General features: G+C 35.2%; 3 protein-coding genes across 5 annotated transcripts; 2 read left to right on the top strand and 1 right to left on the bottom strand.

The window, feature by feature from the left end:
* The first annotated feature begins 4 nt into the window (after positions 1–4).
* Positions 5–7,407, top strand: LOC114531694 (hsp90 co-chaperone Cdc37-like). 3 transcript variants are annotated; one of them, XM_028553306.1, is made up of 11 exons: positions 5–109; positions 842–900; positions 1,758–1,891; positions 1,993–2,104; positions 2,708–2,806; positions 3,024–3,089; positions 3,176–3,334; positions 4,279–4,394; positions 4,706–4,835; positions 5,699–5,776; positions 6,051–7,407. In XM_028553306.1, exons 1-11 carry the CDS (start codon positions 28–30, stop codon positions 6,246–6,248), a joined length of 1,233 nt encoding a protein of 410 aa, XP_028409107.1. In that variant the 5' UTR covers positions 5–27; the 3' UTR covers positions 6,249–7,407. The 3 variants fall into 3 exon arrangements, with proteins under 3 accessions (XP_028409107.1, XP_028409108.1, XP_028409109.1); XM_028553307.1 differs by lacking the exon at positions 5–109 and adding an exon at positions 499–544; XM_028553308.1 differs by lacking the exon at positions 5–109 and adding an exon at positions 1,380–1,426 and having other exon boundaries at positions 636–900.
* An 87-nt stretch (positions 7,408–7,494) lies between these two features.
* On the bottom strand, positions 7,495–12,602 carry LOC114531696 (GDP-L-fucose synthase-like). The gene is made up of 10 exons (XM_028553309.1): positions 12,446–12,602; positions 11,826–11,972; positions 11,574–11,688; positions 11,440–11,493; positions 9,821–9,969; positions 9,586–9,719; positions 9,402–9,466; positions 8,943–9,089; positions 8,576–8,675; positions 7,495–8,298 (listed from the first exon to the last, which is right to left on the bottom strand). Exons 2-10 carry the CDS (start codon positions 11,960–11,962, stop codon positions 8,243–8,245), a joined length of 957 nt encoding a protein of 318 aa, XP_028409110.1. The 5' UTR covers positions 11,963–11,972; positions 12,446–12,602; the 3' UTR covers positions 7,495–8,242.
* Positions 12,603–12,949: 347 nt separating this feature from the next.
* LOC114531787 (toll-interacting protein B-like) lies at positions 12,950–17,218 on the top strand. The gene is made up of 5 exons (XM_028553406.1): positions 12,950–12,976; positions 14,635–14,804; positions 14,952–15,137; positions 15,231–15,383; positions 16,038–17,218. Exons 1-5 carry the CDS (start codon positions 12,952–12,954, stop codon positions 16,314–16,316), a joined length of 813 nt encoding a protein of 270 aa, XP_028409207.1. The 5' UTR covers positions 12,950–12,951; the 3' UTR covers positions 16,317–17,218.
* Positions 17,219–17,785: the final 567 nt, after the last annotated feature.

Below are 17,785 nucleotides of genomic sequence, written 5' to 3' on the forward strand. Positions count from 1 at the left end.
TGTTACATCATTAGCTTGATTTAGTTTATGCCAGAGGGGGATTGTTATCTGGACGAGCAAAATAGCATTACCCAGGAAAGACTTATAGAAGGCCAGTGGTATATTCAAGGTTAGTAGAAATAAATTATGTTTATATTTTAATATTTTAAAAAGCTTTAATATTAATCATTGATAGATTTTTTGTTTTGAAATATTCTTTAGAAATGCAAACTAGTTATTCTAATAGTTATATTCTACTAGTTTTAGTAGTTTAGAAGCTCAATTCTCAGGTTTACACCAGTTCACTCATTCTATACTTCACTTTAGTATAATCCACTTCCTGGATGGCTAGATCAGTAGTTCCTTGACAGACCTTGAGTACATATCCTGATAGATATCCATACCATACGATGTCTATATGGGCAAATGTCTATTGCAGCATAATCACTGCTCATATCAGAATTTTTGTTTGTCCTTTTTTAAAGAATACAAAATCATAGTCGCTAAAAGTGTAAAAAATAAACAGAATATCCAATGCAGAATGGTTTATATCAATCCGGACGAGGTGTGGTGTTGTGTTCTCCATTTCTTTACGTTCAACGCAACAGATTGTTGATAACAGCTGTCAGCCAAGATGGAAATAAATTCTCAGTTATTCTACTTTTACAAGTTAAGAAAAACCGAGTGATTCGAAGAAGTTCACTTTTTTGCGACGATATCACAGCCTTTTTCATTCAAACGATTCAATCTTGTACTTTTGACGTCACAATTAAGCTCGTGCTGATATTCCAGGGGGGTATAAACCAGAAAATAATCCCAATTCACCAAAGTAATTTCTTAATTCTTTCTTAATTTCTTCAAGAAACCTGCCTCAAAATTTGCTTGAATATGGTGGATTATAGCAAGTGGGATCATATCGAGGTAAATATGTAACGAATAAGATTGAGAGCGCTTGGGAATTGTTGTTTCTTTAGATTTTGGAAATAAATTTTGACACATGCATTATTAAATTTGAGTATTGAGCATCTGTCTTGGAAATGCAGCCACATGATTTATGGTAGCAACTAGCAGTTTCTGAGTGAGAAAATGATGTTAGTTGTATTACTAGTTCAGTGTTGGTTGTGGAGTAAATAGAGTTTGCATCCAAAATGTTTAGTTTCTCTTTGCCCATATTTATGAATTTACAGGGTGAAGGTACTTATCATCTGTTGCTGTTCAAATGGTGCATATGCACCCAACAATTCGTAGGCCTGGTTTGAGTTCATGTTAATTGTATTTGGAAATCAACTATGAACATTTATGATCAAAGACTGAATTGTTCAATGTTCCAAATTCAGTCAATAAGTTTAATATTTTGCCAGTTAGATCATAGACACATTATCAGACTGCAATTCTTGTAGATTGTGCAGTGTATTGTTCAGATGTGCTTCGTGCAAACAGTGACTTTGTGAGTAACAAATATATTCAGTGCTGGATTAAGTTCTTTGAACAATAGTTTACCTAAAGCCTGAAGGACAGACAAATTTGCATATGAACTCCACATCCATATTTTCAAACTGTGTGCTATATATGTATAATAGGGCCACATACTTTTGCTGATTAAGACATATATTAGTACAACTTTCTACATACATATATACCTTTAGTTTTTCTTTGTTTGAAAATATGTGCTTCATTTCATATTTACCATTAATTACCGTGTAATCATAACTTGTGGGGACCGTTACATTATCTACTGTCTGCAACGCAAGATTTGCTAAATATTGATGATATTTCAGGTCAGCGATGATGAGGATGAAACCCACCCAAATATTGATACCCCAAGTTTGTTTCGTTGGAGACATCAAGCAAGAGTGGAAAAAATGGATGAACTGAAGAAAGAAAGAGAGACTGTCGACAGTGAAGCAAAAATGTAGAGCTTACTGTAGATAACTTTCTTTTTCTGGATTGCATATTCAATAAAGACTCTACACGTTTGGAGTTATTTTTGTTGATATATTTTTATTTTCTTAGGTATGAAAACAGGTTGCAAGAAGTTCAGGAAAAATTGAAGGGTGCACAGCTGTCTGAAAAAACAAAAGATATTGAGAAATACAAGGAAGATCTTAAACAAATTCAGCAACAGGTGAAAATAAATAAGTATTGGCAGATGTATTTCTGTCCTGTAAATTCGTGATGATGAGATTCTCATTTTTGGGATTGTCTTGAGGAAAGAAAAAAATAACTTAATTGCCCTAAAGGTGGCTAATGAGAAATACTGGGTGTCCCAGAGAAAAGTACTCCGGTTTGATTCATAATAGCTTCTAAACTAGCTAAGCTATTAAACTGAAATAACTTTCACTAGATTGAGGGAAGACTAACTTAGATTTTGATATATTACAGTTGTATTTTACTTTAAAATTTACGGAGATATCAATGTTCAAAATTGGTAGCATATTTCTGGAGGTGTCTAAATTATGCAAAAAACGCCGTATCAAATGTTAATCAATATAATTTAGACACATCCAGAAATATGCTACCAATTTTGAACATTGATATCTCCGTAAATTTTAAAGTAAAATACAACTGTAATATATCAAAATCTAAGTTAGTCTTCCCTCTATCTAGTGAAAGTTATGTCAGTTTAATAGCTTAGCTAGTTTAGAAGCTATTAATAATCAAACCGGAGTACTTTTTTCTGGGACACCCGGTATGTAACATGTTTCAAGATTGCTTAATTTTTTCTTAGGAAGATCATTTCAGAAAGAAGGAATTGGAGCTGGCAAAGAAAGAAAAATTACAGCCATGGAATGTTGATACTCTCAGTAAAGATGGCTTTAGTAAAACAGTAAGTAGGTTATAGTTACATATATTATATTATATAAATATAAAATAATATATAATTAACATTTAAGAGTAACCGCATTTTACTGTATAAAGCAAGTTCAATTTAAATCTGCTGATTTTCTGTGACCTAAGACCATGCTGTTAGCAGCCACAAGCCATTACAAAAAAAACATTTTAAGCATTTGCAGTAGAAAGGTTTTTGTTTTTTCCACTTTAAGATTATCAACAAACCGAAAAGTAAACAAGAAGAAAAATTAACAGAAGAGGAGAAATGGAAAAGATCTGTAAGAAAAACTATATTGCAATAATTTAACAACTCATTTAAAATGTCAGTGGTCTTGAAAAGCCATGAAAATGATCCTATTTTCAGCAACAATTTATGGATAAATATGAAAAAGAGATCAAGAAATTTGGAATGCTTCATGAATACCACGACTCAAAGGATTATCTATTACAAAACATTCAGTTGGTTGGGGAAGACACAGCAAACTATCTCACATTATGGTGTGTCAACCTTGAAGTTGAAGAGGTATGTGTGCCCGGCATTAGTCTTCGACAAATAGATACTTTCAATGAAAAATAGGCATTATGACATTTTTTTGGTCACTATTATTTGTTGGTTGCCATTCAACTCTGGGAGAACAGTGTGCTTAACGCCATGTATACCAACAACAGTTGTTATGGTAATAGAACAACAAGAGTTGTTATTCGAGCTAAAACAAAAAATTTCAATCAAAAACTCCTGTGGAAGAAATTTTTAAGCCAAATCATATTATTTTATGCCATATAAAATTATTTTATGCTAGACTTCTATGCTGCTTCACACCTGCTTTCTTCTGTTCATATAATTCAGCTCTTTTGATTGATCATATATATTCAAACACCATCACCTGTGAGAGTCTAGTCAGATTTTTTTTGCCTGAATTTCAATTTGTTTCTTTCACCTTTACAAGCTACACAAAAGTTTTTTCATTCAAAATTTTTCAAATAGGTTTATGAGAGTAGGAAGTAAGTTGGTTACCTACTAAATTAGTCATTACTGATTAACTTTCTTTAGTGTTGCCCACTGTTACAAGTCAGTAAGTACACCACAATATAAAAAAGCATCTTGATTTCAAAATGTTAAAGTGTGAGAAAAATACAATATATACCCATACAATAGTCAACAAATTTGTGTATGGTTGTACAATGGGTGTTGCTGGAACTCATTCTTCCTGTTTTGATCAAAATTTACTAGCATCCTTCTATTTCAAATATTATCCAATTACCTCACAAATGCGTAACTTTTCAACCAGAAATGTTTCGACAATTATGCAGCACAGCAGTGAGCCATTTTAACAAATTTGCACATGTTGCAATCAAGCATAAAGTCAAAATTATGTGATTATTAGAATTTAGAAATATATGCAATTTCGTTTGCTGAAAGACTTCACTAGGATTATCGTCAAAGACTTGATTTTTGCTACTTGACAGAAACACGACTTGATGAAGAGAGTTGCTCATCAGACTATCATCATGCAATATTTATTGGAACTCAGTAAAACGCTCGAAGCAAGTCCACCACAAACAGTGAGCCTGTTTTTCACAAGGTATACAGTTCATAATGATAAACGGATCACGATATACCCAAATTCCTGCACGAGAAACCATTTGGTAAATGTGTTTTTGTAAAATAACATTCAGCTTTGGTGCAGGTTTCAGCGTTGGGTACCTTGGGAGGGGGGTACCTTGCTGCTGTCATATAAAATGATGGTCGAAATCCTACGTACTCAACCATTCGAAATCCTACAAAATCATTCAACATATTTCTGAATACCTACTGTATGAACATTTTGTCTCATTGTATTTCGTGTAAGCAGTTATATTATGTGTACCCTAAACCAATATTTTCCCAACTTAGAATGGCAAAGGCAAAAACGGATTTCACAGATTACATTCAGGCGTTTGAAGATGAACTTGCTTCATTTATTGAGAGGGTTGAAGGGAGAGCAAAAGCTAGAATTGAAAAGGCCCAAGCAGAGGCAGAAGAGGTAAAGATTAGTTTTGTTTAACTGTCTTCATTTTGAGGTGTTTCATTAAACAACCACACGACCACATGGAAAACGAATACAGTGAACAATTGACCCCCTCCGATTACTAGATTTCAAGTTAACCCCCACTTGAATTCTTGACTTCCCATTACCCTATCAATAGACCTTTTCGGTAATTACGTCACAACATTTTAACATCACAACGTTTTAAATTTAGAACCACCTTAAATAAAATGGATTTCAAGTTTTACTCTCACGAGCCACGTGCAAAGATGCAAAACATCCTTCTTCAACACGTGCATGAAAAATATTTTTTGTTTTGACCAAAAAAGGTGGAAGCCATAACACGCCATAACATAAGCCATAACACGAGAACGAGACTGAATGGCACAAAACTGCGAGCCTCGTTCCCGCGTTATGGCTTATTTCCTCCATACTTATTAGTCAAAATGAAAAATTATTTTTCATGCACGGGTTATAGAAGGATGTTTTGCATCTTTGCACATAGCTTGTGAGTAAAATTAAAATCCATCTCAAGGTGGTTCTAAATTTAAAACGGTAATATTGTGACGTCTCATTGGAAGGTCTAGTGCATTAAATAAGAATTTCGTAACTTTTGGGACCCTTGACATCCCTCGTTCCCAGTTCTTTCCGCGTACTTATATAGTCGCCAATTTTCTCTTTGCATCTTATTCTCAAATTAGTGACCGAACTCAATCCTTCCCACGTCAATTCATCTGTTATTAATCCAATATCTCAATACATACAGTAACGACACGAAGAGCTAGTGCCACCAGTTGCATCAAGTATTTATCTTATTACGACGCATCTTGTTGCAACTAATTTGACTCTGATATATCTAGGAGGAAAGATTAGAGCGGGAAAAGAGACTTGGACCAGGAGGTTTAGATCCTGTTGAAGTATTTGAATCGTTGCCTGAGGTATGTGTACAATAAAGCGGGTTTAAGTATGTACTGTTCACAATATTTACTACCCATCTAATGAGTTCATTGGTAAAGTAATTCCTGAAATACTAAAAGAGAATTCTAAAAGTGTTTTCCCATGCAGTAAGCATAGTTTCAATAATGGGTTCTTCCACTGAGTGTTTGTTCACGGTAGTATGTTGTCTACGTAAAGAGTGGAACAATTTAAAAACTAAGAAAACTGACCAGTTAATTCATTTTAGATGCTTAAATTCATTTTTCCTTTCCCCAGACTGTACAAGAATGTTTTGAGAAGAAAGACATACCAATGCTACAGAAAGTATTAGGAGAACTCCCGGAAGAAGAAGCGAGATATCATCTTAAGAGATGTGTTGATTCAGGCCTATGGATACCCAACGCTAAAGATGCCAAGCCCGACCTGCAGCCTCAGGAGCCTGAGGAGAAATATGACGAGCCAGATGAGCCATGATGTCACAGGTTAGCACGTGATGTTAACATTCGTCTACTTCTATATTGTGTGGTGCACTAAAATTTTGTCAACTGTGTAATTGTATATTAGTAAAGTTTTCTTTACTATTAATGATAATAACTTGCATGGCACAAGTAAACATCGGGCTGGATAAGTGGGCCCGAGTTGTTAGTCTGCATTTATAACAATTATTGTCTGAATGGTGGAAATTTCGAGTAACGAGAACGGTTGCGAAAATGACCTCTAAAATTTTTCGACAGAAATCAAATTTGGGGCCCAAATTGATGTATAAATTAGATCACTATACTGCATCCAAAGTTCAGTGGTCAAAGCGCTTAGTCTCAGGTTTATTTATGTCCAATGAACATGGGACGCATTTCTCGCACCCTTTGTCGTCTTGAAATTTATGGTTATTTATAATTATTGACACACTCGAAACCTTCATCATTATAATTTCTTCCCTAATATGATAATCTAAAGAGATGCACAGGGTCGTGCCGGGTGCCGCTAAACCTAGGATGTTTATTTGTCACAAAGAATAATTAGACAGATCTGGAATTAGTAAGATCTCTTGTCTTAATAAGCGAAGTTCAGATTTGACTACTGCTACGTTCAAGGAAACATAGACCAATCAAATGTGATACTTCTATCAGATTGACCAATCACAGGTCAATCACAAGCGTTATTCATTATGGTAAATTGACAGGTCATATCGGGCGGCAGGACGTCTTGGAGAGAGATATCTTTTTGTGTTCTTCAATGTCTTTTCAAGTGCCTTTGAAATCGATTTTTTTTTAATTCAAGCAAGCTATTGCACTTACAAAAAAAATTCGTCGGGTAGAACTGAATATATGAATACCCCCTCCCCTCGTTATCGTTCTAGTTTCGGCCCTGCACCCGAACGAACCCTACAAAAATATTTACACATTTAGCATTTCAAGGGCAACACAGATGCAGGAGTTGCATGAGAGGCATTTTGCCAACAAAATGTTGTCACCTTGTACTATGCAAAGTTTTTACTTTCTCAAGTTTCGCTGCAAACTTAGGCCATCATTAAGGATTTAAGGTTGACACAGACCGAACGCGATGCGAATTTTCAGTTTTCAGAAGCATATAAATTAAATTCTGGAAGTAAATTTGGAATCTATGGACACCAGAACAGTCAAAATGTATTATCGTTAAGTAATCTACTAGAATATTATGATAGTTTAAAAATTTATTTACTTTTGGAAAATAAAAAGTCGCGTCCTGTCTGTGTGGGCGTTTATCGTTACCATGCACGGCGTCTGAATCGAAACACAAAACACTCCGAAAAACTCACCCGCAATCGTGTCGATTAAATATGAAATATTATTAGTTAGCCACATGTATGAATGTGAAAAATTAGACCACCCATAGCATTAAAACTATTCGCAGGACAGAACGTATAAAAAAATTAAAATGAACAGCAATCAAAATTGCAAACGAGGCAAATTGTAGTTTCATGTAAGAATATTGATAGTATGCTTGCAATCTTAATGCAAGTCACTGATCTGATAAAACGCTCTGGAAAAAGCAATTTTACTGTACCTAGCTCAAAAGCCAGAATTCGCTGAACTTCAGTCACAACCACGCGAACCCCAGCCCTAGTGATCTCGCCCGTAAGGTAGTATTTTTCTCCGTTCTGGATCTTCATTTTTCCGGCGTAGATACAGTTGCTATATCCAGTATACTATCAGATCAGTGGCGCATGTTTTATACCAAAGTGCTTTTTAAATGATGCGTAAATAAAGCTTGAAAAGTTATTTCCATAGCGTTCTGTGTATTTTATTGGAAATTCCCACTAAACTTCATTTATATTGTCGATGTACAGTGACAACAAACTACCTCTAAAATCTCGTTTGTGCTATGTCTGTGATTGTATGTCTTTTTTAAACCGTTAAATAGATATTAAATAGAGCATGCAAGACTTAAACAAGTCTTTAAGTTTAAGCATTTTCATTGACCAGAATAGTTTATTTTCTGGCGGTCTCGTAGTTGGCTTCAAACCATTGGCATGTTTCACGAAGTGCTGAAAAAGATATATTTTTACAATTTTACTTACATCGACATGCATGAAAGAGACAGTATATCGAGATATTTTGTCTATACTACAATCGTGACTACGCCTTGCTGCACGAACGTCTAGCATCTAATGGTCTGGCCATGCTTTGTACCAGGAAACCAGGAGATCGGGGGAAATATGGTGAACGTGAAAGCAATGACATAAAAATAAACCAACCGGAGGGTTTTCCTTCGTAATAGTATACGCAAAAGTGATTAACAAACCTCATTGTGACTTTCCCTACCTTGTTTTATATCAGTAAATTTGAAATCTGGCCTGTATTTTCTCAGTTTGGCATTACTTGCTGTTTTCTTGAATTGACCATCTGACTTTGATGTGTCATACTGGGAAACGTGTTAAGATGTATATTTTAAAATAATGGGTGTATTATAGCACAGAGAACATGGCAGATATTGACAGAGAAGTGACAACATATTATAGCTGGATGTACTAAATGAGATCAGAGTTCTGAAGGAGCTCTTTCATAATAGTATCTCTGGCAACTTTGTGTTGTAACCTTGTAGTTGGATATGGTTAGTAGATGTATTATGGGAGGATAGTGACATATTTAATATCACAACCCGGATTTCTGAATTTTATACAAAGGATACAGTTAGTTGTCCTTTAAAATCCATAGCTTCCACTATCATTTCTACAGCTTCCTTTATTGAGACCTCCTCTTCCTCACCGACCGACAAAATGATGGGAGATGGTTCATTATACTCTCGCAATACCCAGATCATTAGCCTGGCAAGATCCTTAAAATATTCGATTAGGATATCAAACAACTCACGGTTGAACCCATAAACTGTTACAATGGAAACTGCACGCTGCACATCCTTTTGCTCATCTTCCCCGCCTAAATTTTTAGCACTGCTCCCTGGGCAAATCTCAAAATCCGCCTTTGCAGACACATAATCTAATCTAAGACATCCGACATTCGTACGACGAATTGATTTCGACGTAAATTTTGTCAATGTTTGCGTTATATTTTTCAGGTAGTTTAACAGCATAATCGTGCATGATAAGTTATATTGGCTGTTAAAACCTTATCAACTTGGATACTATACCAGGGAGTAAATAAACTGTCTTCTTGGTTTCCCTGTTCCCCAAACTTCAAAAGGTTTGCCCTCCTCTAAGAATTCAGTAATTGTTTTGTTAGTTTAAATTTTAAGCAAAGCAAACGAATACAGTGGAGTTGTACTCCCTATTGATTGTTTTAAACTTGAAGAATGACTAAGATTGCACTCATACTTTTAGCATGATAAATCTTGTTTATTAGTCCAGGAATGACATGGCCATCTTCCAGATTAAAATTATCGTAGGGCCCAAATACATTAGTTGGAATGACACTGGTGAAATTACAGCCGTGTTGGGTATGATATCCCCTGAAATATAGCAATGTTAGCAAATATAGAACATTTTATTCATACTGCCTAGTCTGTGGAAATGTGCTATACTTTGAAATAAACCAGGGGGGCTCACATACTTATTCTGGATGTCAATCATTCGCTTTGCATACGAGTAACCAAAGTTTGAATCGTGCGGTGGGCCATTGTGAACCATTGTCTCGTCAATAGGGTAGGTTGTCTTGTCTGGGAATATACATGTCGATAGACACGAGACACATTTTTGAACCTGTGAAATAAGCCAGAGAGATGGCTAAATTAGAAAGATGTCCATTTGAAACCGCGTTCATAATATTAGGTCTGCATTAGAGACGTTTTGTCTGTATTTATAAAGGTACTCGTCTCCAAAATGTGGTCTGTATTAATAAAGGTACTCGTCCTTGAAATGGGATCCGGCTGTATTTATATAGGTACTCGACTCGTTCTCAAAACGTTTTCACTTTCGTTTTTATACTAAAATGATTTCAAACACCGTCATATAGGCGGGAAAACGTTCAAAACAAAATCTTTTCGGCGTACCACTCAAAATTAATTTATTTTTGCTTTATTCTTCATACTATGTTTTGAACTAAGTTTTGAACAGTATTTGGTGCTTGCAAAACACCAAGCGACAAAGTTTTTCAAAATATAGTGCGGCTATCAACAATGTTATTAAAATTAATGTCAACGCCATTGTCACTCAAAATGAATACAAGTTACTTCGATTCAAGTGTCATTTTCGTCTCGGCATATCCCGAGAAATCTCTTTATTTTATTTTAATATTTATTTTTGATTATGTAGTAAGCATACTTTTTTGGTATTCTTGGGGTTTGTAAAACGTTTTTAACGTTATAAATTTTAGTCAGGTCTTGCAATTTGCATGACGATATAACTGAGGTTTTGAGCACATATTACGCGACATAGAAAAATATCTCCTCAAATACGTCTGTCTAAAATATGTTATTAGTTAATAGCTATCAGAGTAGTATCGGTGGAAGAGAAGTATTTTTGTTAAACAGATGTTGGCAATAAATTGTTCAAAAGAAAAGATTTGCAATTAGAAAGATGAATTGCTAAATTGCCGCCAATTCTAAAGGCTGTTTTCCACTTACGCGTTTTGCATACGCACGCATACGCACGTACACGCACGTAAAAGTCGGAATGTTACCTTGTGAATAAATCGAAGGAACTTAGTTTTCTGCATATTTTAGTATGCATTAGTTGACCTAGATGTTAAATAATAAAAATTTAAAAGCGTATAAAAAACGCGTAAGTGAAAAGCAGACTTAAGGTATTGGATTATTTACAAAAATGAATAGAAAGGTTCATGGGATCTTTTCATGATCTACATGATGTCCCCATAACAATGGTGGGAAAGTGAAAATCATTCCTAAGATGAATGTTATGTATGTTTCAGTCAGATTCATGATTATCATATGAAAGTTGATTATCTGTTAACACTTCTTAATATGAGAGCTACAGTTATAGGATGCTGCACGGCATTGTTGGATTGTGTATTTGTCAACCAGGAACAAAATCAATTAACATCTCTACTCATGGACAAAATATAGGTAAGTTGGGTGTGCAATGTCAATTTGAGCCATAATCTCAGATAAAAACCTGCCTGTTCATAGGTAGGTTTTTAAATTACCTCATTATTTTCAAACTCAAAAGAAAATAACAATTACGGCATTTTTCTGTTGCAATTTAATCACAAACCTTGTATTCATAGGAGCACTGCAATACATTGTCATTGATGAGGATATTTTGTCTCTAAAATAGAATTTTATCATAAATGATTAAAAATTATTTTAAAATTCAACTTGTAAGGAGTAGCTGGATTAAACACTTACTAGAAAATCAAGATTATATTTCAGGTTCCTAAACAATCCTCCAACCATTGCAGCCAGATGGATGACATGTGTTGGTTTGTATTTCTCAAATATTGCTTTTGTTGCTTCTTTATCACTGTTAAGAAACAACAGAAAAATGCATAACATGCACATAGCAGCAGCTATAGATAGAGCTTGATTCACATCTAATTGTTCACATTGACATCACCACACCCTCTGTGTACATTGCATGTTACGTCGACAATTGCATACCCGAGGTCACCATCTTTTGAAGATAAAAATATCCATTTTTCATTCTCCTGTTTTTCCTCAGTTTCAGCAATTGTTCTCACAGCGCGACCAACAAGGCCTGTTCCGCCTGTCACCATGATCACTTTTTTCTGAGACATTTTCTTTTCTCTACAAATGTGTTTGTATAAAAAGGTTTGTTTAAAATTGTTATGATAACAATACAGGTTATAGGTAATACTGATGCTTTATTTACCTTGGACCTACTTTGGCAAGAAGGTATTAATTGATTTTACAGCCAGCAAATTCCATTATGCCAGTCCTTGTTTGTACTATGCTATCTTTGTACCATGCACTATGAACTCTGTTGAAATTTTTACTGACAGCAATACAGAAAAGCCATGCTGCCCATGCGAATACTGATTATATAACTATCCTTAGCGTGTAATTGTTTAATTTTATGGTTCTATATAAACAAGTGACATGTGTGTATGCCTTTGATAAGGATTAGGAATGCACTGTACAAAATAAACACCTCGAGCATAAACACCTCGAGGTTGGTCTAACACTCTACCAATTAAACGATACATTTATTCCTTTAAAAACAGCTGATATTAGAAAAATAGAACTTTTTATTCACTTACCGCCTGTGCACTTGACTTTGAACTGCTAAATAAATATTTAGTATAAATTTGCGTTTTTGTAAATCGGATCTTTTTGCCAACGTTTCTTTCGGCTTACTCCAATTATTTATATTATCAATTGGAATTAGCAAAACAAAGTACCAAACTGACACAATGATCAGAGAATGCAAAGTCTGATTTTAAAACGTTGCAATTATGTTTAATTCATGATTATGTTAATTATTCCAATCACGAATTATTCATTTCCGTACGATTCTTACATAGTGCTACAATGTCTCCATTTATAACCCATACCAAAAACATATTTTTCTACACCTTTGTGTTACGTAAGATTCAGCACACTATTAGATATCTATTTATTTTTTAGTCTTTAGAGAGTGGTCCCTACCGCGAAAACCGAAATTTTATAGTTTCATTTGCCCTTATCAACCGGGGGGGGGGTGAAAAATTTGGAATTTCTTCCATGAAAATTCTTTAGTAAATAATAAATATTAATATCATGAAAAATGGCGACGTCAGATTCTTCAGCAGGTGAGATCTTGAATTCGTTTTTCTTGTCTGATACCTAGATTTACCTCTGAATGTGTCTAAAGTCATAGTGAAATACGCAGTTTGAATTGAACTCTATGTGACATATATTACATTCACCTGTGTATTTAAGATCATTCAAATTTTCGGAGTTTTATAAAGGGAAACTTCCGAATATTGGCGAATTAAATTGTTGGATTCTGAAAGCACTTTAGCGTAATTAAGGATATTGACTATTTTACATTTCGCTTTTTTTATCATTGATGGTAAGAATGAAAAGGTTTTCAGTCAATTATTTTTATATATTTTATACTGCAGCAATAAAAGTACGTAATCCATATATATTTGGCGTATTTTATGGAATTATAATTGGTTTATAAATCTCGCTGACGCAGTGCTGCAAATAATAAACTCTTAAATTTATTGATTTTCTTTCAAATACAAGACAAACTACATATCATGAAAATGGTTGAGATGTTCTTGCTCATGTTCTTGCTCATGTTCTTGCCCAACATCTGCAGCAAGATATTGCTGAATCATATGTATAGTGAACCTCTACCTTCCTTTTTTTAATTATGTAATTAACAGTATCTGAAATTAACAGTATCTGAAATTGTTTGATCCTAAGCACTGTGGTAAATGCCTTATCATTAGCACTCTTGTTACTCTTGACATTAACTTCCCCAACCAGACTGAAAAACTGTGCAAATTCCATGCCAACAATTTCATTAGTAGACATTAAAATTGTGCCCCAATATCTTTGTCATGTAATATTTTCATTCCATACTAGCCTGCCAGGTAGTTGCCACTCTCTTCCACAGCAGAATTGCCTTTTGTATTTTATATAGGGTAGAAAACAAAAGTAACACCCCAGCTCTATGCCAATGCATGCTAATGATTAACAAAAGATGAAAACAATCACAATAGGTTCAGTGATCAGAAATTTTTCAAACTTTGTAGCAAAATTTCCAATTCTCCAAGAAAGTTATGAATATTTGTGTGTAAAGTTTTCTAAACCAGGCTATAATTCAGAATTATAGTCTGTTTTAGAAAGATTCATAATTAACTTGCAATCTGCTTTGTAAATGTAACTTCTTATCAGTTCAGAATTCAAAAGGATCCAATGAAATGCATTGTTTACAAAATGGAATGTTAATTTATTATGAATTTTTTAACTTTGTAGCAAACTTGCAAATTTCCAAATGAATATCTGTTTATCCATTTGTACTGTTCTGTAGATCTTTATTGATGTTCTATAGCTCTTTATTAATGTTCTATAGATCTTTATTAAAGGTCTAAAGACCTGTTACTCTTTGTGGATGCAACAATGCAACTTAGATTAGCAATCACTGCCACTTGTTAGGCAGGCCACTGCCACACAGGCAGTTTCTGCTTACTTTTTTAAAAAAATCCTTTTTTAAATTATAATAATATAGTAGCTACACATATACAGCACATTTGTTGACCTGTCTGGGTTTACAATGCACCTGGCACATTGCCAGCTAGTAAATAATATGTGAAGGCCTCTTTAGGCTTTCAATTTTAGATGTAATTTTAAAACTAGTAAGTTATTCCCATCAGTCAAAAAGAGACAATAGCATCAAAAGTCATCGTGAAATTGAAAGTGTAAAAATTAGTATTGATGTTTTCCACCCAATCAGAACAATACAGATCGAGAGTACTCACAGGGGATCTACCTGAAGGATTTTTACAACTTGATGAGAATCGAACAACTTCCAACCCGACAAGGAATGTTCAACCACAACATGCAATGTATCAACCCAATGTCCCAATGCATGTTGTCACACGAATAAAGGTGACGGTTGCTCAGGTATGAATATGCCAACCTGGATATGCCAACCAAAATACATACTAATATATTGGTAATTTTATTGCTTCAATGCATTGTATGGTGGTTTAGTTTACTAAGTGCACCTTCAGGCATTATTTGGTTGATTTTACCTATTGTTTTAAACAGGCCAAGCTTGCTAAAAATTATGGGCTCACCAGAATGGACCCATATTGTCGTATCAGGATTGGTCATCATGTATTTGAAACACAAACTGACACAAATGGTTCAACCAATCCTCGTTGGAATAAGACAATTACATGTCCCTTTCCACGTAACTCTGTCAACTCCATTTACATTGAGATCTTCGATGAGGTTTGTTATTGTCTATAACGAGATTGATTGTATGTGTGGTAGAAGCAATTTAAGAGTTGCTAATGAGTTGTATTTTTTTAATACTCCTTGCAGAATGCCTTTTCTCCAGACTCCCAGATTGCATGGGGCTTGATCAAGATCAAGGATGATCTGCCTGATGGTGAGACCCATGATGAGTGGTACCCATTAAGTGGCAAGCAAGGTGAAGATAAAGAGGGTATGATAAATGTTGTCATGTCAGTCATGGTGAGTTCAGCCATAATTTATTAAGTATTAAAAGCAGCCTCGTTGTTCTTGGCTGCTGATCTACTTACTGTACCTGTCAACTGTATTATTAATAATTGGGCATAAGATGGTAAATGGGTGCGTATGAACTATGGAGTTAGTTTGTGCAAGAGGATTGAACTCGCATTGTATATTTGTACGCTGCAACGTACCCATTCGAAGCTTCTTGAAGCTGAGTTTCATGATTTTTCTCTAATACAAGTCGCTTGTAATTTACAGTATTAGGGCCTGTTCATATGAGACGGGCTTTTGATGGCCCGCTTGATGTTTTCTTATGAGCCCGTTAAAGGCGAGATTACGCTTCGTTCAGGTGGGAACTCGCCAGAGCCGGGCTGGCCCGCTGTCCCAGGAAATTTGCCCCCCCCCCCCAATTCCTGCCGGGGGCAATATTTCCTACGAAATTTGGCCCCCTCGAAAACATAAACTTTATAGTTTATTGCCGCGAATTCGAAAATCACGAAGCTTCTTCTCAAAGCAGACCGGGCTGGCCCGTTTCATATAAACAGGTCCTTAGCCTGCAAACAGTAAGCGGCGATCCTCAGAGTTTCGGTTTCAAGGAAATGCACTTACGAATTGGTGCCCTCAGGATAAACTCTTTCTTTCTACAATTCCCAGGAATCAACTGAACCGGTCCCAGCTACTCCAGTGATGATTTTCCCCCAAAGCTATTCAATCGCCCCACAGGTGTACTACCCACCCGTGCCTTATGCTATGCCACAGCAAATCCCCGTCTCACGGCCGCCCCCCGCTGCTCAGGTCAGACCCGATGACGTCAAGAATATCAAAGATATGTTTCCTGATATGGACGAGGAGGTGATTCGTTCGGTTCTTGTGGCCAGCGGTGGTAATGTCGACGCAGCTCTTAATCATTTGTTGAGTATGAATGAAAAATGAACTAATTATACGAAGTGTAGTTGACGTATTTCTTCATAGTATTGTCTGCATAGACTATAAAATGTGTGGAAATGGTGATAATTTTACAGTTTAGTCTTGATATGCTGATATAATAGCGTTAAAAGAAGATATAATCACTCATCACATCTTATAACAGTTTGTTATTGACGAGGTAGGCCGTATCGTCGCAGAATTGTCAAAACATAAGGCTTGCATGTATCAAACGAGACACGAGTCGTGGCAAATTTCAACTTTTAAATCTATGATATGAGAGACAATTTTTGCTGAAATCATTTTTAAACATATGCATGCAGGCAGTTGCTCAAACTGCCATGCACATTACCTCGTGTAACTCGTGTACCTCGAGCGTTTAAGTGAAGTTTTCGGTGATGATGAAAAGGGCAAAGTTATGCATTTACTGCCTCGCATTCGTTCCGGATATTTGAAGATATTTCAATTTTCCCGGCTGGTATGCATGTGTGGCATCAAGTAATAATGCATATGTTTGCGAAAGAAAAAGTTGTTAACTCTCTAGGAAGTTTTAATTTGCAGTTTGCGTTTTATGACACATATCGATTGCGTCGTGTGTCTGAAATGATTTTTTGACAATTTGATTGACATGTAGTTTGTAGTCGAAAAATGATTTTCTTTACATTATAAACACCAAACATTTCCGCTTGATACATTAAAAAATGATTAATTCATAATTGTGTCTGCATGCTTCGAAGGTTGGTATATTCTCTTTACCATCTCCTTTTGAGCTTTTATTGCTTAAGATATTATTAAATAAATAAATAAATAAAGTAGATTAGTTGTAAAGTTAGATTAAAAAGTGTGGATTGTATACTGACCTGACCTGTAAGTTGTGATAATAAATAATTGAATGTTGATTTTCGAAGGCTTTTTCCTTCGTAAATGTGGAAACAGCTCGAAGTATATTACAGGTTATTTCGTGTGAATGAGGAAAGATCGCAAAGATTTATGACATGGAATTCGTAATATTCTGCATGAAGCTTTATCTTAATAAAAAACCTATTTATTGACAAAACTATAACCTAACTACGTAGGCACAACAGAATTGAGCGCTAGCTATGCCTATATGATGGAGGTTGTGACCAATCCAAGTCCTAAAGTAAAGTATTACGCAATGTGTATAGAATTGTTTGATATTATCCTTTCTTTAACGCATCTTGTTTTCACTTATATCCCGAGCATTTATATATAGGGCAAAACTTTGCTGACTAACAAGAAGCATTCAAAGACGTGGATGTGCACTTGGGACTGTGATCGTTATATTAATGACAATGAGGATTACAGGTACGGTGTCTATATTTTGTCATAATTATTGTATATTCACTATATTGAACTGTAATTTACTTAGTATCCAGGTTTCGACTCTACAACTTTTACTACTAAACAAGCAAAAAACACCGGTAGTGGCGTTGACCTTAAGGGGGGGGGGGGTTGTA

The sequence above is a fragment of the Dendronephthya gigantea genome, unplaced genomic scaffold (genome assembly GCF_004324835.1).
Source record: "Dendronephthya gigantea isolate DGI-Jeju-01 unplaced genomic scaffold, DenGig_1.0 000074F, whole genome shotgun sequence".
Classification (NCBI taxonomy): domain Eukaryota; kingdom Metazoa; phylum Cnidaria; class Anthozoa; order Malacalcyonacea; family Nephtheidae; genus Dendronephthya; species Dendronephthya gigantea.